This window comes from Podarcis tiliguerta, assembly GCF_965153285.1.
Source record: "Podarcis tiliguerta genome assembly, chromosome: 13".
Taxonomy (NCBI): Eukaryota; Metazoa; Chordata; class Lepidosauria; order Squamata; family Lacertidae; genus Podarcis; species Podarcis tiliguerta.
Window position 1 is genome coordinate 628,868 of NC_139546.1, and position 27,358 is coordinate 656,225.

The 27,358-nt window shown below is 47.1% G+C and overlaps 1 protein-coding gene across 15 annotated transcripts in view; it reads left to right on the plus strand.

The window, feature by feature from the left end:
* The first annotated feature begins 29 nt into the window (after positions 1-29).
* ACACB (acetyl-CoA carboxylase beta) overlaps positions 30-27,358 on the plus strand; it is a 68,630-nt gene continuing 41,301 nt past the window's right edge. For 5 of the 15 annotated variants that reach the window (XR_014503923.1, XR_014503924.1, XR_014503925.1 and 2 more), the window contains exons 1-6: positions 65-276; positions 3,972-4,113; positions 7,439-8,097; positions 25,711-25,843; positions 26,976-27,114; positions 27,195-27,304. Coding sequence is in view for 6 of the 15 variants with exons in the window: in XM_083407255.1 (XP_083263381.1) it covers positions 7,448-8,097; positions 25,711-25,843; positions 26,976-27,114; positions 27,195-27,304 (1,032 nt within the window). In the remaining 9 variants the exon portion in view is untranslated. Of the gene's footprint in view, positions 277-3,971; positions 4,114-5,641; positions 6,915-7,438; positions 8,098-21,359; positions 21,526-25,710; positions 25,844-26,975; positions 27,115-27,194; positions 27,305-27,358 lie in introns of those variants that run through there. The other 10 variants (XR_014503921.1, XR_014503922.1, XM_083407251.1 and 7 more) reach the window with 4 other exon arrangements.

The window sequence follows — 27,358 nt, forward strand, 5'->3', positions numbered from 1 at the left end:
GTAGTTTGTGGGGGGGGTGAGAGTTCGGAGGAGACCTTCCCTGCTCTCCTCGCAGAGCGGCAGTGCCTCTTCCCGGAGGAGGAGAAGCGGGGAATCCCCTGCTGTCGCTCCGCCCCGCAAGCCCCGGAGCGCCGGTGGAAGCGGCCTCCTAGCGCAGTCCTGGGCTGGTGCGGATGTGGCCGAGATGCCAAGTGTCCTGGAAAGCGGGGTGCCTGGAAGCAAGACAGGCGGCCCGGCCCTTTGCATGCAATCTTTTTCTGGAGCTATTTGCTGGAGGTATTTGTCGTCTCCTGCTGCGCGTCCTGCTTTCTGCTCGGATTCTCTTCCCTGTCTCTGGCTGTTGCCCTCCTCGCTTCTGTCTGCATTTCATGTCCTTAATGCACTGGACCCCTGAGGTCGCAGAGGGTGTCGGGCTTGACATTTCTTTCAGAATCTGTAAAAATAAAGGGACCCCCTTCTCTTGCCTCTGCTCCCTTTCTGCCCCTCCATCTTTTTTCTTTTCTTTTTCTGTTGCAAAGGTGACTTTGGTAAGTGAGTAGAGGACTTGAATGGGTCCAAATGAGATTAACAGATTAGAAAAATTATGTAGAAGAAATGTTTGTGGCCAGGATGTAGAGATATGGGAATAGTTCAATATGTATGTTGAATCCGATGACCACAGAATCTGAATGTTTGAAACCCCCATTCTAGGCGCATTTTGCGACAGGGAATTTCATTAGCACAAGCAGTTTCTGAGCTCTGGGAGCAGTACTGCACCTAAAATTTCAGATTAAAGCTGCAGAGTGGAAGAAAAGGAGGACCTTTTTCTGCCTCCAATTTAAGAATATTAGGGGGGTGGGCAGGGAAAGGACTAGACCATGTGAAAAATGAACATAATATTTTAGCTGCAGTTCATTCATTTTCAGCTTTGTATTTTTCTTATTAAAAAAGTGCACCTAGACATTCTGTTGTTGTGCCCATAACCAGCTCCTAGCTTCCATATCTCAGTTTCTAACACTGCAGAATCTATAAGTTTAAAAATTATATTGGTTCTGCTCCTGTGCTGTACAAGCCATAGGTTATCACAACTAAATCTCACATACTCCATTTATATGCTACACTTTATAATCTCCGATCAGTTTACCTAATAATACTGTAAAATAAGGTTTAAATCCCAGGAGAGTAAATTGCAAGAGCACTTTTTCTGCTGAGTTGCTTTACAAATTGACATTCCTTATGGTTTTTTTGAAAGTCACTTTCTACTCAAATGCGAAACACGGCTTCAAAATCTTGAATTTAATTAAACATGGGGGGGAGCATTGCTATGGTTCCTGTTTTTCATCCTTTTGGGAGGCTATTTTTGCTCCTGTAAATGCTGGAGTTGAGAGAGCAACTTGAACACAACAGCAGCTGCAACATTCCCAATTTTCTCTCTCTCCTCCCCCCCCCCCCCAATTATTTTAACACCACCATGGAATCAGGGGTTGGGAAAACTGCAAAAGCTTGCTCCCTCTTTGGTGGCTGTTTTGGCTGGTCCTGGTTGGGTGGTTTTGCCTTGTGGTGGATTTGGGAGTTCATTGCTTTGGCCTCCTGTGTTATTTGTAAAAAGCAGCACTTGGGACAAGAGCATAGTCTGCAGTCAGCATGGCAGACATCTGATAGTTTGTGTGGAAGTCCTGACACCTTCGGCTTGCGCAGAATATAGACTCTAGTCTTCAAACAGAATTTAAAAGTACCTTCTGAGTGTGTTTACCAGGAAGTAACCCGTTCAGTGGTGTTTACTCCCAGGTAAGTGTGCATAGGGTTGAAGCCGAAACCTGCAATCCCAACACATTTATGGGGGAGCAAGCGCAGCTGAACACAGTGGATCTTACTTCTGAGTAGGCATATACAACTATGTTGTAAGACTGCGATCTTGGGAGTAAGTTCCTTTTAGCTCAAACTGAATTTCTGTAGGGATTCAAGACCAAATGTTTATGGGGTTTCTGTATCACTGTAAACTGTTCCGGGAATGAAAGCAGGAGTGTCATAGATACATAAAATCATTGTCATTATTAAAAATTAAAATTAGAATTATTATAGAGGGCAGGATTCCACACCTTCTGAGATTCATGTATTTCTACCGTGGCCACACCTAGACTTTAAAAATGTATCCAGATTAATAAAGCATTTCGGTTTACTTGTTGGGCATGAAAATATTGACAATATTAAAATTGTTTGCAGTTTGTCTTGGGAGGAGCACTAAACTTAGCCACATCATAATTCGATCTCTTTGCCAGTAGCTGATCCATCTTTACAAGGGACAAAATGTGTGACTGGTGCAGTTTTTATGGCCATCTGGCAGCTGGTGACATTTGGGAGGTGTACATGTTGTTCGAAAACAGTTGTCAACCTTTGTCCCACTTGCATCCCAGCCGTCCCACTTGGAGAGCAGCAGATGGCTTTGGGGTGCAGCCAAGCAGAGGATTGTCCCTCCTGGCATCAGCTTCCTCGACCTTTCAGCCCCAAAGATGTTTGCACGCAAAGTGAAAAACAGATATTCCAAGATGAACTTCCAAAGGTGCAGCGTTGGAAAATCCTTGCAGTAGTATTTGAAATGGCATGAAGACATCAGTTGGTTTAAAATAGGCTTAAAATAGTTAAATTCCCTAAGAAGTGTGCACCAAATTGGGGGATCCCTGGAAAAGTTATTTGCTAGTATTTATATCATGCTTCCCCTGCCCACTTCTAAATGTGATGTCCGAAGTGGCTTAGTATAAACACAGTGCAAAGTTTAAAAGCAACATGTTGGCCGTTTTTGAGATATTAAAACAATGATATTATTAAATCTATACCAAAGCACAGTGATGAAGCAGAAAAAGTAATAGCTAACAGGGAAAGCAGGTGAAGACAAAAGAACCAAAGGCTGTTATCTAATACAACAGAAAAATAATGAGCTCGCAGTTTGACAGAAGTTCCTAATAGTGATGACCTGAACTAATGTGGCAGGGAATTCCGCATGCCAGTTCTACATATAGGCAAGGTTCTGTGTGTACCTAATTTGTGCTCCTGTACAAGTTGCCTTTGTTCATGTTTAAAGTTGGTAAAAACAGAAACTGCATTCTTTGCTAGGATGACAATTCTGTGGCAAGAGGCTGAGCATTCCATAACTCACGTAAATTTAAGATTTGCTGTCCTTATTTTGCAGTATTTATTTCATTACCTTTGAGTTCTATTAGCTTGTAGTGCATGGAGCACAGAGCAGGCGTGATGACATCATCTGCAGTGATGCTAAGCTGATTGACACTCATTGTTCTGCTTAGTGCATGAGGTGATAAGGAGGCTTTCAAGTTCTACTATTGTGTGCAACAGATTAACAAAGCAAAAGTTGGGGAAGGAAGGAAATAATCAGAGGCTTGCTCCTTCATTCCTTTTCTTTGATGAGGTTCCTACTTCATGCAAGCAACTTCAGCAATTGACTTTGAGGGTCATCACAACGAGCTGCTGCCTTCAACATTTTACCACTACCCTCCTGCTGAGGCCATAAAGGCTAGGAACTTACACTCTCACTTTTAAAAGAAATAAATCAGAGACAGCGGAGCCATGGAGGAGAGGAACCTGTGCTGGGTTCTAACTCTCACTCCCCATAACCAGTTGGCAGTTCTGGCTGATGGGAAGGAGTCCAGCAACATTTGCCAGGCTGCAGATGCTTCCCATCCCTAGTTCAGTGGGTTGAAAAAGGACCTGTTTCTGTTCTGTACGTCTTCCAAACTTTATTGATGCAGAAATACAGATAGATGTTTCGGGGGACCCCCCCCCCCCAGTCAGTGGTTACTTCTTGATGTATTGCCTGGTCAAAGGAGGTGGCGGATGCTATAATGAGCCACTCTTTCCCTGCCCCCCCTCCCGCTGCAAACTATCATCATGTTACCATGCAAATGAGGGGGGTTGTTTTGGCTCCTTTTTTGGCCTGGCTCAGGACCAAGCGAATCTGAAGTTTACGTTCTTCACAGCAACAGCTGCCCAGCTCCTTCTCAGACTACAGTGGCTTCGCCTGGATGGGTGCGGTGATTCTCTAGTTCTTGAGAATGAAGAAAGGAGGTTGGTAGATTGGGCCGCTTGGTGGTGAGGGGGCTCCTTGGCTCAGAGAGGCTGGTAAGTGGCAAAAACCAAAGGAAGCTCGTATTTCTGCTAATGGTTATTTGTTTGTTTATGGTGCAGAGCAGCTTCTACAGTCACCATAGAAATATGTCTAGAGTTGAATTTGGCAGGGGGTGGAGAAGAAAGTGCCCTCCATGTCTCAGAGACCCCTGTGAAGAGGGGCTGGTTGTTAAGCCACTCTGGGAATCGTAGCTCTGGGAGGGGAATAGCAGTCTCCTAACAACTCTCAGCAAACTACAGCTCCCAAAATTCTCTGGGAGAACCCATGACTGTTTAAAGCACTTTAAAAGTATGAGGTGAAGGTGGCCTTACTTAGGAGTAAGTCTTATTGAATTCAGTGGGATTTTTCATATAAACATCAATTTTCCCCCTCTATGCTGTTTAACATCTACATGAAACCACTAGGTGGGGTTATCCGGAGGTTTGGAGTACGTTGTCAGCAGTATGCTGATGACACTCAGCTCTATTTCTCCTTTACATCTGCAGTGGAAGTGCTGGACTGGATGAGAGCCAACAAAGGGAAGCTCAATCCAGATAAGACTGAGTCGCTGTTAGTGGGTGGTTCCCTAGACCAGATGGCTTGGAGGTCACTTGCTCTTGATGGGGTTACCCTCCCTCTGAAGGAGCAGGTTCGTAGCTTGAGGGCTCAGGTGGCCTCAGTGGCCCGAAGTGCCTTCCATCAGCTTCGGCTGGTGGCCCAGCTGTGCCCCTATCTGGACAGGGACAGCCTAACTACTGTTCTCTATGTTCTGGTAACCTCTAGGTTAGATTACTGAAATGCGTAGGGCTTCCTCTGAAGACGGTTCGGAAACTTCAAATGGTGCATAAATTCAGCGGCCAGGTTGCTCACCAGAGGAAGACGGTTTGAGCATCTTACACCGATCCTGGTCCAACTGCACCGGCTACCAATTAGTTTCCGGGTCCAATTCAAAGTGCTGGTTTTGACCTATAAAGCCTTAAACGGCTCAGGACTGCAAGACCTCAAGGACCGTCTCCCTCCATATAACCGACCTGGACCCTGAGATCCTCCTCCTCCACAAGAGGTCCGGAGGGTGGCAACACGAGAACGGGACCTTTTCTGCAGTGGCTCCCCGTCTGTGGAATGCTCTCCCCAGGAAGGTTCAGCTGGTGCCTTCATTATACATCTTTAGGTGCCAGACAAAAATGTTCCTCTTCAACCAGGCCTTGGCCAATTAATATTCTACAGCCTTTAAAATGTGCTTGTGGGAATGGTGGGGGTATCTGTTTGGTTTGTTCTTAGTGTTCTTATGTATTTTGTGTTTTTTATATTGTAATTTTATGTTGTGAACTGCCTTGAGATCTACAGATGAAGGGTAGTTTACAGATTTAATAAACAAAAATAATAAAAATAATAAATGTTAAAAGCAAATGAATCCCCAAAAAGAATCTCCACCTTGAATTGGCTACCTGTAGTAAGCTGACACCCCCATGGACCAGCGCCTAGGATTGTGCTGGACATGACATTGATCTCGTGGGAGGCAGGATGGGGGGGGGGGGCGAGGTAGAGGAGAGGGATGGGCCTGTGTCCTAAAGTGACACGTCGGTGTCTGTGCCCCTGAGACATTTTGTTGTCAGGGGCCAAAGTGGAGACATTATGCTCCCCTCTGCAATTCCATATACAGCGCCCCCTTATGTTCTGGGGCCCTGCACACATAAGTGAAATTGAGTAAAGTGGGGATTGCAAAGTAAGGACGCACACAGAGAGAGAGAGACTCCCTCTAGAAATTGCTGGGGGCCGCTGCCCGGCCTGTTCCAAGCCTCCCCAGCGCGCCTTCCCTACTATCCAGCACGCCTTCCCTTGCTCACTTCCCGGCAGCAGCCCTGAGCAAGGGAAGGCCAATTTATTTCTCCATTTATTTCTCAGCAACCTGCGTAAATGCTGGTGGGATGCACGTAAGGGGGAGGGGGTGCCTGTTCCAAAGCTGAGCAGATTGCTTCCACCCTGGCGATGGGGCAGCAGCATCTCCCGCACAGCCAAAGGGATCTGTCCTCTCGCTGCCCCTCAGAATCTGCCCCCGAGGTGGCTGCCTCCCTCCACCTGACAGGAAGGCTGCCCCTTTCTGTGCCTGCCAACAAGATCACTTTCCCCAGGCTACACGCAAGTCCAGCAGTACAGAAGCCCACGGCTGGAGCCCCAGGCTCCCAAGTGCAGCTCCCACCCAGGAGCGTGATCCATCCAATGCCCTTGAAAAGAGTGGTGGCCATGCAGTTTGCTCCGCTTTACTTGGCTGGAGGGGGACGGTTGCCTCCTGGCCTTTGCACCTGCCCCTGCCCCCCTCCTTCCAGGCATGACAGGTGTCTCTGTGCTGAAGCTCTTGCTCCAGGAGGCGGGGGTGTTGCCTTATGCTCAGGCCATGGCACAGGAGAACAGGCAGACTTTGCCAAGGGGCTGCTTTTGGAGAATGAAAATTGTTATGTACTGAAGTTCTCACCCTGCGCCAGCAGGGGGATACTGTAGATAGTTTTCACTCAGGTCCACATATGCAAATAAGGGATTGAAAGTGACGTTCAGTGATTGGATAGTTACAGAAAGTGTTACAGTTGCATTCTAGTGGAGCTCTATATAAGCAGGCTGGCTGAACCCTTCAGTTCAGTTCTGTTCTGGCCTGTGAATAAACAAGAGCTGTCTGAAGAATCGCTGTGTCGTCTGATATGTTCACCCACAACTTAACAAAAATAGCTCATGTTTCAAGAGCCCCTCTGGCTCAGCGCAGGACCTGGCAGCAGAGAGATAGATCAGCAAAGAGATTCCATTGGCTGCAATATAAAATACTGTAAGAGGTGGATCTTTCCTGGAGCAAAGGCCTGCTGTGTGTTGTCGTGTCTCTTTTTAAGTGAAGGTCTTGGGGCAGCAGTTCTACAGTGTGGTGGATGCCGTTGTTGTCTGTGTTTGTGCATGAATCTGGCCCATATGGTCCTTGGAATTCCTCTTAACTTTATCATGGGGTCAGAGGTGAGGAAAGCTCTTTTTCAGTTTTGAAGGGCCCAGTATCAATTTGTGTAGCTACCCAAACAATTTGTGTGTTTATAATTCTGTGGTGAGAGCTTGCGTTTAATAAAAGCTTGTGGGGGAGGCAGTTGATGCAGCAGCAGCAGAACAGATTTTTTAAAATGCAACATTATCCATTTTGCTGCTGTCTTTTCAATGCTGACGGGGGCTGTAGTTTGTCTGGAGAGCACCAGGTTGCCAAAGGTGACCTTAGGTTAACTTTCAGAACTCTGGAAGTGTGTGTTTGTGTGTGTGGTTTTTTCCTACTACCACCCCTAAATATTATTCTCTCTCTCCACCCCCATCCAGGATTTCTGAATGGTCCTGCTAGCTTTTTTCTCTTTGCTGACTTTGGCCTGGTTCGTTTGGACCAAAATGGCAAACTACCCAAGGAAACTGGTCGTGGAAGGGCCTGCCCCAGACCAGCCACTTCCTCCCGAAACTCTGGATCTTCCCACCAATGGATCCCGCCTCCAACTCTCCAAAGCTTGTGGGTCGCAGCCCCCGCTGATGGGGCCCATCCAGGACTCCGAAGACGCCTCCCAGCAGTGCTCTCCTCTAAGCACGCAGGCCTCTGTGGGTGCCCCTAAGCAGCCAGAACACCCCTCCTGCCCCTGCAAGCCCCCAATTCCCCAGTCTGCCTCAGGTCATTCGGCCCAGGGCTCCCCAGCCACGGAGTCGGCGAGGCCTCTCAGCCGGGTCATCGTCCCTTCCTCAGGCCAGTCGCTGAGGCAAATGGGGTCCCTCTCAGGAGAGGAACCAGAGAGCAGCCAGGCCCAAGTGAGGCGCCAAGCAATGACCAAGTTTGTGCTGGGCTCTTTTGAAGACAACTCTTCTGATGACGAGCTTGTGGCTGGATCCTTCAAAATGGCGGGCAGGAGGAGGAGCAGCTTGGCCAGCGTCGGGTCTTCGTCCTCCGTGGATTCCTCGCCGCTGATCTCCCTGTCGGAGACCAGTGGGGTGATGAGGTAAGCATCATGGCAGCTGGGGCAGGCAAAAGCTAGTTTGAGCATGACATGTGAAACGGGCACAATATGAGATCCTGTGCTCTTTGTCTTTCCTAACTTATGCCAAAGCCCCCTCTCCTTCTGATTCACAGCAGTCTATCCCTCCTTTGCAGCTGAATGCCTATGACCTTAAGCAGCTTCCCCAACCCCATACCCTCAATAAGGTTTGGCTTACAGCTCATGTCCACCCAGCCAGCCACGTTCCCCCCAAAGGATGCTTCGTCCTTCTGGGGCTGATAAGAGCTGGAGGGCACCAGGTTGGGGAAGGCTGAGCTTTAAAGGATGGGATGAGGAGCTTGTGGCCTCCGGATGTTGCTGGACTCCAACTCCCATGAGCCCCAGCTAGCGAGGCCAAGTGGCCCAGGATGATGGGAGTGGGAGTCTCAAAAACAGGCCTGCCAGCCATGTTCTGCTTTGACGGGGGGTGGGGCGCCGTCTTCTTGGTGGTGGCACATCCTGGGCTCCTTTGGGAGGAAGGGAAGGATACAAATGGAGTAAATAAACATATGAAGGAACCAAAAGGCAGAGAAGAAGCTCCTGGCTCCTCCTTTGTTCAGTTCAAGATACAGGCCAAGAGATTTCTCTGTGCCTTTTCCCTCTTCTTTTATTTTTTGGCAAACTGATTTTTTATTTGCTATGCTCCTTGCTTGTTACTCCAACTGTTGAAGTTGTGGCTTAAAAAAATGTCTTTCATTTTGAGATGCTGAGGTCTCTTTCATTGTATGTCAGTTTAGAAATGTTTGATTTATGCTTGACTACTGCAATGTGCTCTACGTGGGGCTACCTTTGAAGGTGACCCGGAAACTACAACTAATCCAGAAGGCGGCAGCTAGACTGGTGACTGGGAGCGGCCGCCGAGACCACATATCACCGGTCTTGAAAGACCTACATTGGTTCCCAGTACGTTTCTGAGCACAATTCAAAGTGTTGGTGCTAACCTTTAAAGCCCTAAACGGCCTCGGTCCAGTATTCCCGAAGGAGTGTCTCCACCTCCATTGTCCAGCCCAGACACTCAGGTCCAGCTCCAAGGGCCTTCTGGCGGTTCCCTCACTGCGAGAAGCAAAGCTACAGGGAACCAGGCAGAGGGCCTTCTTGGTAGTGGCCCCTGCCCTGTGGAACGCCCTCCCACCAGATATCAAAGAGAACAGCAACTACCTGACATTTAGAAGACATCTGAAGGCTGTTCAGGGAAGTTTTTAATGTGTGACATTTTAATGTATTTTTAATCTTTGTTGGAAGCTGCCCAGAGTGGCTGGGGAAACCCAGCCAGATGGGCGGGGTGCAAATAAATTATTATTATTGTTGTTATTATTATTATTTTATTGATTTAAAATTTAGACATGGTTTCTGAAAGATGAAAATAGGTGATATGAAGAGGTAACAATCTCCAGAGTAGCTCAGCTTCATGGTAGCTCAGCATCCAGCCAAAGCCAGAACTTTTCTGTTTAAGAAATCCAGCACTCCCATTAATGACCCCCTTCTTAGTTCAGCCAGGGTCTTGGCTTGCAGCCAGTGGTGGATTTAGGTAATTTTAGATTGTGGACTTAAGGTTCTTTGGGGTCCCTTCTTGGGCATTGTGATGGGATGAAGAGCTGCTTGTGTGTAAATTGCAATCCCTCAGAGTTTGAACAGCTTCTCAAACCTCTGCCTGTGACGGAGCCCCTCCAGCATGGCTGCGTCAGTCGCTAGCAGAATCCGAAAGTGGTTGCTTTCGGAAACGTTTCCAACATAAAAGCTCCTTAACGGAAACACGTCTTCTGGCCTCTCTGCGTGACAGTTTCCGGCGTGGAACGGGTGTCCCTATAGGAGGTTCTGGGACATCCCCACTATTTTCACTGGAAGCATCTCTGAGCCATTCCTCCGACTCTCCTTCCCTTGACATTCCTGTTCGCCCCCTACTGGTTCCTTCTTCAGGTGTTACGTCTCCCTTTACCTCAGAGAGCCTTGGCACCTCCGGTGCTGCCGATGGCAGTTCCCTGACATCCACCTCCCCTCCAGGGCCCCCTTCACCCTCTCCCGTCTCCTCCCCTACAGTTTGGGAGGGGGTAAAACCCCGGAAGGAACCTTCCTCATCGTCTGAGGTTTCGAACACCTTTCTCCACTTGTTGCGGTTCCTAGTCTCTCGGTACTCCTCGTCGTCTGAGTCCGTTCCTTCTTCCAACTCCGACTCCGCGAATCCTTCCAGTTCCTCTTCCTCGTCTGTGGTGCCGAAATACTCCCTCCTAAACCTTGCTGCCGGCTGTGGTTTCCTCGGGAATCTTTGGTGGAACGTTTCTGTTAAAACCTCGTCATTGACCTCCTCTGCTGTCACCCAAGTGTTTTCTGACTCCGGTTCCCCTTCCCACGCCACTAAATACTCCACCTGATTGCCCTTCCACCTGGAATCGAGGATTTCCGCTACATGGTTACTGCTCTCCCTCTCTTCCAAGACTGGTCCCCTGGTGTGCTCCCCTTCACCTCCCCCCTTGTACGGTGACAGTAATGACCTGTGGAACACTGGATGCAATTTCATGTGATTGGGTAACCGGAGTTTGAAAGCCACTGGGTTGACCTGCTGAATGACCTCAAAGGGTCCCAATCTCTTGGGTCTTAATTTCTTACAACCCCCTTTGAACGGCAACCCTTGGGTGGACAACCACACCTGATCCCCCACCCTTATGGTTTCACCTTCCCTCCTGTTCTTGTCTGCCTGCTTCTTATATTGAGCCTTGGCCCTTTCTAAGTTGAGCTGAAGCTGACGATGGATCGCTTCCATCTCTTCTACAAAATGTTCGGCCGCTGGGACACTCCATCTCTCGCCTCCCTCCCCCGGGAATGCCCTGGGGTGACACCCGTAATTGGCCAAAAAGGGGCTCATCCCTGTGGACACATGTTCCGCATTGTTGTAGGCAAATTCTGCCAGCGCCAGCTTTTCGACCCAATCATTCCCTCTGTCATTGACATAACACCTCAGATATTGTTGGAGGATGCCATTTGCTCTTTCCGCCTGCCCGTTGGTTTCAGGATGCCGGGCCGTCGAAAAATTGACCTCCACGTGCAGCAAGCTCATGAGCTTCCTCCAGAACCTGGAAGTAAATTGTTTCCCGCGGTCCGAGACAACCCTCAAGGGGGCGCCATGCAGCCGGAAGATGTGTTCTACAAACAACTTCGCTGTTTCTTCCGCTGTCACTGCATGTGAACATGCCACAAAGTGGCACATCTTAGTTAACAGGTCCACTACTACCATGATGGCCGTCTTCCCTTTGGATTTGGGCAGATCCGTCATAAAATCTATTGATACCGCCTCCCAAGGCCGTTCTGGCGTGGGTAGTGGTTCCAATAACCCTGCCGGCGCCCTTCTTTCCCCCTTGGCCCTCTGGCATTGGTCACACCCTCTTACATACTCCTTTACATCTTCCCTCACCTTGGGCCACCAAAACTCCCTGGTGACCATCCACATGGTCTTGTGTTGTCCAAAATGTCCCGCCGTGGGACTATCATGCAACTGCTTGAGTACCCTCCCTCTCAATTCACCTTCTGGTATATACAGTGCCCCTTTGTAATACAATGCCCCATTTCTTTCTTCAAAACCCTCCGGGCTCTCACCCTCTCCCCTGAGGCCTCTGAGCTTATTTTGGGCATATTCGTCAGTTTCCGTTTCTTCTACCAGCTCTCGTCTCCCCACCAGCGCCGCCCCACACACCCAGCGGTCCTCAGGAATGACATGTCTTTCTTCGCTTGCCCCCTCCCCTTCCAAGTACTCTGGTTTGCGTGAGAGAGCGTCCGCCCTGACGTTCTCTGGGCCTGGTACATAACAAATCTCGAAGTGGAATTTGGAAAATTCCTGTGCCCATCTCACTTGTCGTTGGTTGAGTACTCGAGCTGTTCTCCAATACTCCAAATTCTTGTGGTCGGTGCACACTTGCACCTTGTGTTGTGCCCCAATCAATAAATGTCTCCACCTCCGGAACGCTTCGTGAATGGCAAGTAGTTCTCTGTCATACACCGTGTAGTTCCGCTCGGACTTATTCAGCTTCCTCGAGAAAAAACCACACGGTCTCCACTCCGACGTATTTCTTCCCGGCTGAAGAAGCACAGCCCCCACCGCTCTGTCTGACGCGTCTGTCTCCACCCTCATGGGCTTCTGTAGGTCCACATGCAGAAGTTGTTCTTCCGAAGCGAAAGCCCTTTTCAGTTCTTCAAAAGCTCTCTCCGCTTCCGCCGTCCAAACAAATTTCTTCTTGCTACTGAGGCAGTCGGTGATGGGCGCCGTCAAGTGTGCAAAATTCTTGATGAACTTCCGATAAAAGTTCCCAAACCCCAGGAATCTTTGCACATCCTTCTTGGTTTTGGGTGCCTTCCATTCCAGCACCGCCTGGACCTTGCCTGGATCCATGGCCAATCCTTGGTCTGACAGGCGGTACCCCAGGAATTCCACCTCCTTGGCATGAAACTGGCACTTCTCCAGTTTCACCCACAGCTGATTGGCTTGCAGCCGCCCCAACACTTCTCTCACGTCCCTCACATGCTGCTCTTCATTTTCCGAATACACCAACACGTCATCCAAAAAGGCCACACAATTCTTGTAGAGCAACGGCCCCAGGACGTGGTTGATAAAACTTTGAAAACATGCGGAGCCGGCTTGGAGACCGAAGGGCATTACGAGGTATTCAAATGCTCCCAAAGGGGTGAACATGGTGGTCTTCCATTCATCCCCCTTCCTTATTCGTATCAGATTATACGCCCCCCGCAGGTCCAGTTTTGTAAAAATCTTCCCCTTCCTCACCCTGGTCAGAATGTCATCAATTCGGGGCATAGGAAAGGCCAGGGGTTCCGACACGGCGTTTAGGGCCCTGAAATCCACTACAAGCCTCGGCTTATCTGTGTTTTTTTTGTCCACAAAAAACACTGGGCTGCCCCCCACCGCTCGGGACTCTCTGATGAAACCCCTCTTCAGGTTTTTGTCAATGAACTCCCTCAGCTCCTGCATCTCCCTGTCTGACATGGCGTACAGCTTGCCCACTGGGAGTTGAGCCCCAGGGAGTAGGTTGATTTGACAGTCAAAGGGTCTATGCGGCGGCAGTTTGTCCGCTTCCCTTTCGCTAAATACGTTGCTCAGATCTGCATATTGCGGAGGCACCTCCCCTTGCTTCATTACCTCCATCCCAGCTAAGGTGAGCTTGGCTCCCCCTGGATCCTTCCCCTGCTTGCAGTGTTCCAGGCAATGCGCTGACCCGAAGGAGACTACCCTCTGGTGCCAGCCCACTAGAGGATCGTGTAGTGCCAGCCAGCTCATCCCCAAAATTATGGGAGCTCCTCCCAATGTGGCCACATTAAACGCTATCCTCTCGGTGTGCCTTGCCACCCTCATTATCATAGGGACTGTCTGTTGGTTCACTTCTCCTCCCAACAGCTCTCTGCCGTCAATTGTGGTCACCTGCAGGGGTTTACTTAAGGGGAGGGTTTGTATCTGGTGCTCAGCTGCGAACTCCTTACTCATAAAATTACAGGAGCTGCCTGAATCCAGCAGGGCCTTGATCTGTAGGGGGTGTCCGTTTGGCAGCTCTAGCAACACCTCTATCACTAGAGCAGGTCTGGGAGGTTCTGGTGCGGGCACTCTCACTGCTTTTGAGCCTGGCTGCTGTGCCCCGAGGGCAGCCAGGCGTTGGCTTTTACTTGCTCTGTGCTTTCCTCCTCCTCTCCCCCAACAGCTCCCGCCATGCCTTGCCATTCCTTTCTCCGTGGACAGACTCTGGCAAAGTGTCCTGGCTGTTGGCAGAGATAGCATTTCTTCCCGCCCTTTCCCTCCTTCTTCCGCCCTTCACCGATGTTTGAAACTGTGCGCGCACGCGCTGTTCCCACTTCCATCGGCTCTGCCGGCGGGAAAGGCTGCTCTGGAATGTCTGGAATGCGGAGCTCCCTCCAACGTTCTCCTTTCCCCTCCCGCTTCTCCAAAGCCCTCGCTTCCTGGCGCGCTCCTATGGCTAGCGCGGCTTTAGTCAGCTGGTCCATAGACTCTGCTCTGGGGCTCCGGGAAAGTTCATCTTTCAAGGAGGAAGACAGACCTTCTTCGAAAAGCATCAAAATGGGCTCAGCAGACAAGTCCCACCCCAAACGATGAATCAACATAGTGAACTCAGTCCAGTACTCACGGACAGTCCTGTTTCCCTGTTTGCAAGCCATTAACTGCCTTCGCACCCCTCCCTGCTCAATGTCACTGGAAAACATCAGGTCCATGGCACGAAAAAACTTCCTTGTGTCCTTTAGGATCTCATTATTTGCTGCCATCAAGGGTCTAACCCAGTCCTTCGCCCCTGATTCGAGATGGCTAATTACAAAAGCCACTCGCGATTCCTCATCAGGGAAGTCATCAAATTGCAGATTGAGAGCATATTGCATCTCTGTCCTAAAGGCATGGTAGTTCCTGGGGTCCCCCCCAAATTTCTGCACCAATCCTGGCATCTTTCTGTTGAGTGGGGTGGTTTTCTCCCTCCCCCTCTCTGCATCCTGAGCCCTCCTTTCTTCCAGCCTCGCCGTCTGCAAGGCAAGCTGGATTTCCAACGTCCTGTACCTTTCTTCCAGTGTCGGACCTCCTCCAGCTGCCCCTGCTCCTCCGGTTCCTGCTGGTTCGCTCATGATGCCTCTCCCTGGCACAAGCTAGCTGTCGATGACTTTCGGATTGCTGTGATGGGATGAAGAGCTGCTTGTGTGTAAATTGCAATCCCTCAGAGTTTGAACAGCTTCTCAAACCTCTGCCTGTGACGGAGCCCCTCCAGCATGGCTGCGTCAGTCGCTAGCAGAATCCGAAAGTGGTTGCTTTCGGAAACGTTTCCAACATAAAAGCTCCTTAACGGAAACACGTCTTCTGGCCTCTCTGCGTGACAGTTTCCGGCGTGGAACGGGTGTCCCTATAGGAGGTTCTGGGACATCCCCACTATTTTCACTGGAAGCATCTCTGAGCCATTCCTCCGACTCTCCTTCCCTTGACATTCCTGTTCGCCCCCTACTGGTTCCTTCTTCAGGTGTTACGTCTCCCTTTACCTCAGAGAGCCTTGGCACCTCCGGTGCTGCCGATGGCAGTTCCCTGACAGGCATTGATGATTCTAATGAGTGGCGGCTGGAGGGCGGCAGCACTCTCCAGATAATAATGTATGCCTCACTCACTACAAATGGCCTTATGGGGTGGGGGCATTAAAAGGCCGTGTGCATTGCTCAGCAACCTGCATTGAGCATCCAGCATTTTTTGGCTCAAGGCTCCAAGGGCAGGGACTCATCCACATTTCTGTTTGCCCCATGATTTCCATTCACAGGTCCAAGAGGTTTTCGTTTTGTGCTGCCGCTTTTCCTGGGAAAACCTGAATGTCAATCTGCAGAAAACCCAACTGGAATTTGTTCCAATTCAGCAGTAAGCAGTGGGTTTTCCAGGAAAAGTGGCAGGAAAAGATGAACCTCTCTGACCCTTGAATAGAAATCACAGGAGTAACAGAAATGTGGAGAAGCCCTTGCCTGTACCAGCTGCATGGCAGAAAACAGCTCCCTGCTTCATGTTAGTAAAAGTTAACTCTTAAAGCACCCGACATTTCCTAACAGCAAGGAGTGGTGAGTGAAAAGAGAGAGGAGCAGCGAGTTCAGATCCTGAAGCTGATGGAACTGTGTAGATGGGGCAGAGGGAATGACCTGTTTGTTTGTTTTTCAGACGAGAAATTATTGTTGCTTATTTATTGAATTTATATCCCTCCCCAAAGAGCCCAGGGTGGCAAACAGATGGGCCATTTAAAACAAAAGCAAGGTAAACGTTTTAAAACGGGTTAAAACAGTCTAAAAAGAACTACAGTTGAAAACATCTAAAATCAGTTATGGTTAAGAACATTCCAAAAGCAGTTAACCAAAAAGATAAAAAACATTCTTCCACCCAGTGATCTTAGGGTTGCCTGGAACAGTGAGAGCCAGTGTTGTGTCATTGTTTGGAGTGCTGCTCCAGGAGCTGGAAGACCAGGGTTCGAATCCCCACTCAGCCATGAAGCTCCCTGGCTGCCCTTGGGCCTGTCACTCAGCCCACGCCACCCCACAGGGCTGTTGTGAGGGTGAAAGGGGGGAGGGGAGCATTATGTGCACCACCTTGAGCATCTTGGAGAGAAAAAGGATGGAATATAAAGGGCATCAATTAATAATCGTAATTCTTTAGTCACCAAATGCCTGGCCAAACAGGAAAGTTTAAAAATTCCTCCTGAAAATAAATAATGATGGAGGCAGATGCACCTGACTAGGGAAGGCATCACTGAAAAGGCTCCCTCACGGGCTGGTGAGAATCGGAGGGCCTCTGGTGGAGCCACCACCAACCAGCTCAACCAATCGTAGGGTCTGAGATGGTTGGTAATGTATTCCAGATACGCATAGTCAATTTATTATCTGGTGTTTCAAATTATCCTGCTTCTAATTTTTTTTTTTTTAGAGAACCTCTTCTGACGCAGTGTCACACAATAAGCCTTAATGTCCACAAGGACACATTTTATTTTTAAACGCAGACAAACACATTAGCTACAAGTTGTTCCCAAAGCCTTCCAGGGTTGCTGATAAGCAGAGGACAAAAGGCCTGATTAGGACAAAGGACTGTTTCTTTGGGGGGGGCAGGCCCTTTGCCTCCCTCTTGCTGCTGCTCTCCTGTTGCAATGGGGGGGGGGGGGACTATGTAGTGATACGTAGAAATTGTGAAGGGGCTTTGCAGCCCTGGGGGTCCCTTGCGCAGGGGACTCTTGGCAACGAGGAAAGCGACAACTTGGATTTCAGTGAGAAGCAAACCCCGCATGCCTTCCGTGAGTCTGTCAAGCCAGTGATGGAGTCCAGCGAAAGTGTCCCATCTGTCAGGCGATGAGCTTTCTGGAGGTGCCTGGCTGGTCACTATCAGAGGCGGGACTTTGGCTGAGCTGTACTAATCCGACAGTAATCGGACTCTTTTTTAAAAAAAATAATATTTATTGCTTTTTGAACAATTTAAACATTACAAAACCAAACAAAAACAGAAAAATAAAAACCAATACAATATAAAGACACTACATAACACTAAGCACATTAAGCTAAACAAAACCAAACAAAACAATTTAAAACACTCAAACAATTTCAATATCATATCTTTCATTCACTTATTTCACCGACCTCCTCACACCTCCCTTTTTGTATTCCACTTCTGTCAAATGTTTTAGCAATTCCTTTCCATCTTCCTCTGTTATCTGTCATATAATTATCTTAACACATTCTAACCCTATTTTACTTTTAAAATTCCATTAATCTATTTATATTTAAATCCTTATGACATTTCTACTAAAGCCATATAACTTCATTCCAACATTTTAACATTCATTAATTTTGCAGTATTTCTGTAAATAATCTTTAAACTTTTTCCAGTCTTCTTCCACCGACTCCTCTCCCTGGTCTCGGATTCTGCCAGTCATTTCTGCCAGTTCCATGTAGTCCATCAACTTCATCTGCCATTCTTCCCGGGTGGGTAGATCTTGTGTCTTCCAATACTTCGCGATAAGTATTCTTGCTGCTGTTGTTGCATACATAAAGAAAGTTCTGTCCTTCTTTAACACCAATTGGCCGACCATGCCCAGGAGAAAGGCCTCTGGTTTCTTCAGAAAGGTATATTTAAATACCTTTTTCATTTCATTATAAATCATCTCCCAGAATGTCTTAATCCTTGGGCATGTCCACCAAAGGTGAAAGAATGTACCTTCAATCTCTCTACATTTCCAACATTTATTGTCGGGCAAATGATAAATTTTTTCAAGCTTGACTGGTGTCATGTACCACCTATAAATCATTTTCATTATGTTTTCTCTTAAGGCATTACATGCAGTAAATTTCATACCTGTAGTCCATAACTGTTCCCAGTCAGTCATCATTATGTTATGTCCAACATCTTGTGCCCATTTAATCATAGCTGATTTCACCATTTCATCCTGCAAATTTCAACAGCAAATTATACATTCTTGACAAATTCTTAATCTTTGGATCTAACAATTCTGTTTCCAGTTTTGATTTTTCCACCTGGAAACCAACTTTTTTGTCCAAATTATATGCCTCCATTATTTGATAATAATGGAGCCAATCTCGCACTTTATTTTTCAATTTTTCAAAGCTCTGTAATTTTATTCTGTCTCCATCCTGTTCCAGAATTTCCTAATATTTCGACCATTTGGCCTCCATATTGAGTTTTTTCAGTGCCTTCGCTTCCATTGGAGACAACCATCTTGGTGTTTTCTTTTCTAACAAATCCTTATATCTTATCCAAACATTAAACAGTGCTTTTCTGACAATATGATTTTTAAACGCTTTATGTACTTTTACCTTATCATACCACAAATCTGCATGCCAACCAAATACGTTATTAAAGCCTTCTAAGTCCAAGACTTCAGTGTTTTCAAGAAGCAGCCATTCTCTCAGCCAGCAAAAAGCAGCTGATTCATAATAAAGTTTAAGGTCTGGTAGGGCAAATCCACCTCTTTCTTTAGCATCAGTTAATATCTTAAAATTTATTCGAGGCTTTTTGCCCTGCCAAACAAATCTAGAAATATCTTTCTGCCACTTCTTGAAACAATCCATCTTATCCAAAATTTGCAATGTTTGGAACAAAAACAACATCCTTGGCAACACATTCATTTTTATCACAGCAATTTGGCCTAACAGCGATAACTTCAAATTTGACCATATTTCTAGATCCTTTTTCACTTCAATCCAACATTTTTCATAATTGTCCTTAAATAAATTCACATTTTTGGCAGTCATATTAACCCCTAAATATTTCACTTTCTTAACCAATGTTAGTCCTGTCTCCCCCTGAAACTTTTCCCTCTCATTTGGGGTTAAATTTTTCTCTAAGACCTTGGTTTTCACCTTATTCAACTTAAAACCTGCTACCTGTCCAAATTCTTGAATCAGTTCCAATACCCTTTTAGTACTAGATTCTGGCTCCTGTAAGGTCAAAACTAAATCATCAGCAAAAGCTTTCAATTTGTACTGTTTAGCTCCCACTTGTATACCTTTAACCTCTTGGTCCTTTCTAATCATATTTAACAAAACTTCAAGGACCGATATGAAGAGCAATGGAGAGATTGGACAGCCCTGTCGTGTCCCTTTCTGAATCTTAAACTCTTTTGTCACTGCGTTGTTCACAATTAATTTTGCCTTTTGTTCTGAATAAATTGCACCTATACCATTTTCGAAACCTTGCCCTACCCCCATCCCCTGTAGATTCTTCTTCATAAAACTCCAAGAAATGTTGTCAAAGGCTTTCTCTGCATACACAAACATCAGAACTGCCTTAGTATTGATATTCACTTGTAATTTCTCTAAAATATTAATTATGTTCCTCGTATTGTCAGACAAATGTCTGCCCAGGAGAAAGCCCGCTTGGTCTTTATGAATTTCTTCTACTAACACCTTTTTTAATCTTTTGGCCAAAATATCTGCAAAAATTTTGTAATCCACATTAAGAAGCGAAATAGGGCGGTAGTTCTTAAGCTGTGTCTTTTCAATCTCTGTTTTCGGTATAAGTGTAATATAAGCTTCCTTCCACGACTCTGGTGCCTTTCTCCCTTCCAATATTTCATTGCAGACTTCCTTCAATGGTTGTATTAACCATTCTTTCAAAGATCTGTAATATCTTGAAGTCAGTCCATCTGGTCCTGGAGATTTGTCTAATTGCATGTTCTGAATGGCCCCTTCCACCTCCTGATCTGTTATTTTACCGTTCAAAATTAGCTGTTTTTCTTGAGAGATTTTATGTAGTCCATTTATTTTCAAAAATCGATCGATATCCATTTCTTTCTGCTTCTCCTGTGTATAAAGTTGCTTGAAATACCTCTGAAAACACTTCCTTATCTCTACTGGGTTCTGTATATTCTTTCCTTCCACTTCCAAATTCGTAATAGTATTAAGTTTTTGTCTTTTTTTCATTTGCCAGGCCAACAGTTTTCCACACTTATTTGCTGATTCAAATGTCTTTTGCCTCATCTGTTTAATCTTCCATTCTATTTCCTGATTCATCAACTTCATATATTGTACTTGGTATAACTTTATCTCTTTCAGGATCTCCTGTGACTTTGGATTTGTTCTCAGTTTCTTCTCTCCTTCCTTTATTTTCCCCAAGATTTTATCCTTTTTTTCATTCTGAATTCTCTTCTTAATTGCATTCTGTTGTATTAGGAATCCTCTCATAACCGCTTTGCTTGCATCCCAAATTACTCTTTTTTCCACTGTGGTACAGTGGTGCCTCGCAAGACGAAATTAATCCGTTCCGCGAGTCTCTTCGTCTAGCGGTTTTTTCGTCTTGCGAAGCAACCCTATTAGCGCTATTAGCGGTTTAGCGGCTATTAGCGGCTATTAAAGGCTTAAGGGATTAGCGGATTAGCTGCTAAAAGGCTATTAGCAGCTTAGCGCCTTAGAAAAAGGGGGTGGGGAGCGAAAAAAACCCCCCAGGAATCGCAATACATTTTCGTCTTGCGAAGCAAGCCCATAGGGAAATTCGTCCTGCGAAGCACCTCTGAAACCGGAAAACCCTTTCGTCTAGCGGGCTTTCCGTCTTGCGAGGCATTCGTCTTGCGGGGCACCACTGTATTCATATTTATCTCAAAATAATCTCTTAGAGTTTTTTGGGCCTTCTTGGTCACCTCTTCGTTCCTAAACAAAGCATCCTCCATCTAAAGGAACCAGTTGGCGTCAATTTCATTTCCATCTTCATGGCATTATGGTCAGAACAAGTTTTAGGGCAAATCTCCACTTTGCTACTCTTTGGAACCAATCCCCTGGTTATCCAGATTTGGTCGATTCTTGTCCAAGTCATTTTAGCCTCAGAGAAGAAAGTTCCCTCTCTTCCCAGAGGGTTCTTCATTCTCCAAATATCAACTAAGTCCATGCTTTCAGTCATATCAAAAAAAGTTTTTGGTAATCTACCATCTTTGGTGACTACCTGTCTCTGTGCCTTGTCCATATTTCTCTTCTAAGCCCTTTTTTCTCTGCTGCCCACAAGAGCTGGGTGTTCTTTGGCTTCGCCCCCCCCCCCTTTAAAAAAGCACCTGCCTAGGAAAGGGTTGCTTGTGTGTCTTTGGGAGAGGAGAAGCAGCCGCGCCTGAGAAGCGCCCCGACTCCGGCCCGGGGCTTCGTTCTCTGCCGCCTCTCGGGGCCCTTTTCCTCGCCTGAGCCGCTTGGTGCTGCTCGAGAGTTTGCTGGCCCTTTGCCCAAAGGGGAGCAACAGGCGGCAGCAATGGAGCAGCAGGAGGAGGCGGCGGAGGACGAGGCTGCCTCGGGGGCCCCTGCCCTCCGCCCTTCGGGGGGGCTCCCGGCAGAAGCCCTCCCGGGCAGGATGGCAGAGGAAAGCGGAGCCGATCGGAGCTGCTCCGGGGGCCTTTGGAGGTCAGTCCTGGAAGGTGGGGGCGGGCAGAGGACTTGGTCCCCGGCAGAGGGCCGAGACTTGGCGGCCGAAGTCCCTTCTCCTCTTCGGGCAGGCGGAGAGGAGGGGCTCTTGGGCGCCCCCTTCCCCTTGTGCCTGGCGGCAGCCGGGGAGCGGGAGGCGGCAGCTGCCCCGCTCGGACGGGCAAGTCCTTTCCCCCAGCTTAAGAGGTTTTTTCAGGCACCTGCATGTCAGAAGGGGGACTGGCTTTCTGCAGTCGATATTTCCCGCGTGGGGTTTTCAGAAGTGCCAGAGGTCAGGCGGGGGCTTGCAGAAGCCCTTTCGTCTGCTTTATTGCCCCCCTGGGTGTTTTGGAGCCTCCCGTGCATTTGGGGAGTGGATTCTCCAGATTCTTCCGCTTCTTCGTTTTCGTCAGCAAAGATTGTGCCCGTGTGTGTTTCGAAAACTGCTGCGGCTGGAAAAGCTCCTAGATGGAGTTTCCCATTTCCAAAACAAAATCCACGTTTCTTGTGTGACGTCACTGTGTTTCCCACCCTTGACCCTTGCTTGCCTCTTCCATTTTAAATCTTTCTTGCCCTCTTCCCTCCCTGCCCGCACTGCGTTTTTCTTTTAAACATCCAGTTTAGGAAGTGAGGGGGGGGGGACTACACAGCATCTTGTCAGGTTAGTTGATCTTCCTTTCCCCTTGCTTTCCCTGCCTGTCATCTGAAAATTGGGTTAAGTTTTTGCTAAAAGCAGAAATAAGCAAAATTGTGTGCACGCCTTGGGAGTACATGGGAGACACTGATTCCAGTATAATTTATGCCGATTTATTTTTATTTAATGAAGGTTTTGATTTACTTCAATAAACATATCAATATAGTAAAAATAACGTAAGTGCAACAAAGCAGCATAGTATAGAATCATAGAATTGTAGAGTTGGAAGGGATCTTGATGGTAATCTAGTCCAGCTCCCTGCAATGCAGGGATCATCTAGATCATGAATGACAGAGGGCCATCCAACCTCTGCCTAAAAACCTCCAAGGTTATTTCTGGGGGAGACTTAATATTAGGTTGGTAAAATACTTAAGACCATTATGAAAACCAAATTTCACATGGTGCTGTGGAGAGGGAGTCCTTTGTATCAGTATTTCTGCTGTATATAAGGGAATTCAGGGTCCTTCTGAATTCTTTTTGGCACCACACCATTTATGAGTCCCCCCCCCAAAAAAAATTTGCATATTTTTATAGCAAAACAAAAGTTGTAAATTCTGATTTATAAGGCTTTGAGTGTGAGTTGTTTAAATGTGTCATGCATTGCATATTGTGTGAAGCAGTTGGAAAGGTGGCTTTAAAATAAATTAATTCCCTAAATATATGTTATTAAGATTCTTTTCTCTTCCCTTCCCCCCTCCCCCACCCCACAAAATGCACCACTCAAAATGTGGGTTTAGCTACTAGGGTCCCACAGCGCAGCCGTGTTTCCCCAGCCAGAGGGTGGCATGGCCGGACGTTTGCCCAGGCCCCTGTCTCTTGATGAGAAGACCCTCTGACCAAGCAGGGCTTCCATTTCCTCTTGCATAGATTATCTGAGAAGGTCAAGTGCAGTTGAAGAGAGCTCACACTTTGCATGTCCCAACTCTGGGGAGGAGCTTTTGAGGGAGGGGGCAAGCCCCAGGCCCCCAGGATCCTGCAGTCTGCATGAGAGAGGGACTAGACTGCCTGCCTCTGTGACAAGAGATTTACCCTCTAGGAGTCCTTGCATCCCAACAAAACTACAGTATGGCCTGACCAACTTGACTCAATGACTAAGTGGGGTGGAGATACATTTTTCATATTGCTTTGCGACTGCTTATACTTTCTTTTTAAAATACCAATTAGTCCAGGTTCAGATTTGTATATGAAAGGGCACATCACCCCTTCCCCCATCCCCCAAAGGCTGAGGTCACTGCAAGATGACCATCAAGAGAAATTTGCTAAAGTTACTGGAGATCTGTCTGTTTCTTGAAGACTGAAGAGTTCTGAGTGTGGGGTGTTTGTGTTTGGAAATATATACCCTAGTGGAGTACTCATGTTCATGAGCCTGTCATTCTTTCCAAGAGGGGATTTCCACTCCTCATTTTTCTCTCTCTTCCCCCTTCCATTTTTCATTCTTCTTTTCCAGCTGGCACTCAAATGTTCTGTGGCTTCTGGACTGCTCAGCATTCATGGGGGGAGCCAGCGGTGGGAGGAGTTTCCTCTTGTCTTAACTCACCACCTGTGTTTGCTATCGAAAGGAGTGATTATTAATTGTTATTTTGATGATTAGGCTAAATTCCCAGTCAAAACTGCCTCACTCACTTTTTGTCCTTTGCTCCGGAGGGTGTTTGTTGCCCCCCCCCCTCCCCGGCCTAATCTTGCCCGGCAGCTGCATTTCTGGGAGGACTGAGGCCAGCCCTGCAAGCGCTTGGCGAGAGAGCAAGGAGATAGCAGCAAGGAGCAGGCGCTGGGTGGCAAGCTGCCCTCCTTTGCCTCTCCTTGGTTAGGGGGGCATACGGAAGGTGAGAGGGGGGCATACGGAAGGTGAGAGGGGGGCATACGGAAGGTGTAATGCCTTAAGAGAGAATATTATGAAAATGATATACAGATGGTACATGACACCAGTCAAGCTAGCAAAAATTTATCACTTGCCCGATAATAAATGCTGGAAATGTAAAGAAACTGAAGGTACATTCTTTCACCTTTGGTGGACGTGCCCAAGGATTAAGACCTTCTGGGAGATGATCTATAATGAACTGAAAAAAGTGTTTAAATACACCTTCCCGAAGAAACCAGAGGCCTTTCTCCTGGGCATGGTCAACCAACAGATACATAAGAAGGACAGGACATTCTTTATGTACGCTACAACAGCAGCAAGAATACTCATCGCACAGTATTGGAAGACACAAGAACTACCCACGCTGGAAGAATGGCAGATGAAAGTCATCGACTATATGGAATTGGCAGAATCAGAGACCAGGGAGAAGAGACGGTGAAGGAAGATTGGAGGAAGTTTAAAGACTATTTACAGAAACACTATAAGATAATGAATGTTTGATGACACCAGATTGAATGTAAAAGGTTATTAGTAAAAAGTTTAATGATTAAGAAAGATTAAATATTTCAAGATATAAGGAAATGTAGTTATATTAAAATTATGAAAAAATTAAATTAAGACAGAGGGAAGGAATTTGCTGATAGAATATAAGATCTGGAATACAGAGAAGGAAGGTCTGGGGAGGTCGGAGACACAAGTTAATGCTAAGAATATAATGAGGATAAAAATTGTTTGTATTTTTTCTATTTTTCTCTTTCATTTTTTTTTTTTTTTGCTGTTTTGTGTTTATATGTTATGTCATTGCATTTTTCTGTTTTTTGTTGTGTTGTGTTTTGCTTTTTGTTGTTTTATACTTATTGTAAAATCTAATAAAATATTTATTAAAAAAAGAGAGAGAGAGAATTTGGGTAAGGATTGCCTGGGTCGGGCCAAGTCTTGCTTAACCCAGCCTTCTGTTTCCAGCTCACCAGCAGCAGCCCTCCTCCTCTCCTTGTGCCCAGCACCTGGCATTATTTGGTGGTATGATGTGCTTGCACATGGAGGCTCTCTCTAAGATCTCACTTCCCTTTGTCACCTTTTAAAGCCACCATGTAAGCTAGTCATCATCACTGCGTCCTAGGGGGGTTGCATGTTGTGTCCTGAATAGGCCACCAATTTGTTTCACTGTGGTGACATTTCATTCACATAGAGACAGAGCGAAGGGAGTCTTCCTGGTCTCAAACCAGCAGCCTTGAGGCTGGTGACTCTTTGCTCTAGGCACTGCATTGGGAGAAGACCTGCTGGGTGTCCTTGTGGTCGGACACAGACAATTTTTTCTGCAGCTTTCAAACGAGTTCTCCAAAGTTTATAGATCACAAACACATTTCTGAGCCAGCCTACACTTGGTGAGTCATTTTGGTCTGAAAAGAGGAGAAAAACAACAACAAGAAATGTGGAATTATTCAGTACGTGTCACCTGGAGGGCAATTCTGGTTCGCCCTTGATAACCAGAGGAGTGGTGGTTTGAAAGCTTGCTCCTCCTTGAGCTGCCCTTCTGGTTCCAAGGAGTCGCTGCCTGTGACTCCTGCTTCCTATCAGTCCTACCAGGTCAGCTTCCACTCTTAATTTCCCTCCGTCTTCTCACCCCTTCCAGACCCAGCATGTCGGGGATGCACCTGACCAAGAAGGGGCGTGAGCAAAGGAAGCTAGACCTGCACAGGGACTTCACGGTGGCCTCGCCTGCGGAGTTTGTGACTCGTTTTGGAGGAAACCGTGTCATTGAAAAGGTAGCATCCCCACAGAAGGGTAGCACATCGGGGGGGTTGCGACCATGGCTGGGTTTCTTGTGGGCTTCTAAAAGATATCTCCGGGAGGATATGCATAGTCGCCCTTTTTTGGCATAAGGTGCAGAGCTCAAATGCAAATTTTTCATAGAATCACAGAGTTGCAGAATTGGAGGGGACGCCACGGGTCATCTAGCCTAGCCCCCTGCAGTGCAGGAGTCACTGCTAAAGAATCCTTGACAGATGGCCATCCAACCTTTGTTTAAAAACCTCCAAGGAAGGTTGAGTCTGCCACCATATTTGTATCACTTTTCATTCATTTTTCTTTCCATTTTTAAGAAGACCAAGACACTCTTTTGCACAGAGCTTTGGGTTTGGAGGATGAGGTTAGACTATCGCTCTCTCCCCCCTGCCCCAATTTAATATTCGTGCATTACATGGTTGTACTAAGCTTTATGGAACCCACCCTGGAACCCCATGGTGAATACTTAAGGGTGTATAGTAAGTAGGTCATCATCAGGGGCACCAACTCCTAGAGCAGGGGTCAGCAAACTTTTTCAGCCGTGGGCCAGTCCACCATCCCTCAGACCGTGTGGGGGGCCCAACTATATTTTGGAAAAAAATTAAATGAACGAATTCCTATGCCCCACAAATAACCCAGAGATGCATTTTAAATAAAAGCACACATTCTACTCATGTAAAAACACGCTGATTCCTGGACTGTCCGCAGACCGGATTTAGAAGGTGATTGGGCCGCATCTGGCCCACGGGCCTTAGGTTGCCTACCCCTGTCCTAGAGGCTGAGCTCTTTTAGGCCCCTTCCAAATTTATTTTTTTGGGGAGGGGGGGCCCTCCACCAATCTTCAGTGCAGCCCGAGGTTGAGAATGGCTGCTTTGAAGTGTAGGGTGTGAATGTGGCCCACACTTCTCTTGTAGTCTTTGGAGGAGGGATTGGGGTGCTCTCCATTCTCCAGCTGGAAATCTTTCCAGGATTAGCTGCTTAGATGCTTCAGTTGAGATTCCTACATCGCAGGGGGTTGGACTAGATGACCCTCAGGGTCCCTTACAACTCTGTGATTCCATGATTCTAACAACAATCAGTAACAAACATTACCTGTGTGTGGTTTCTTCACAGGTCCTTATTGCCAACAATGGCATTGCGGCTGTGAAGTGCATGCGCTCTATCCGCCGCTGGGCCTATGAGATGTTCCGCAATGAACGGGCCATCAGATTCGTGGTCATGGTGACACCCGAAGACCTCAAAGCAAATGCAGGTAAGCAGCGAGAGTGTGGCTGCTCTGTCTCTGCATGCACATTCAGCGCTGCAAATAATTCTACCATTACAATTTTTCAGAGTATATAAAAATGGCCGACCAGTATGTGCCAGTCCCCGGAGGAACGAATAATAACAATTATGCCAACGTAGAATTAATTGTGGATATTTCAAAAAGGATTCCAGTGCAGGTAAGGTCTGAAATGCTCTATCTGCCTCTTTCCTGTTCCGGAGAACATGACAAC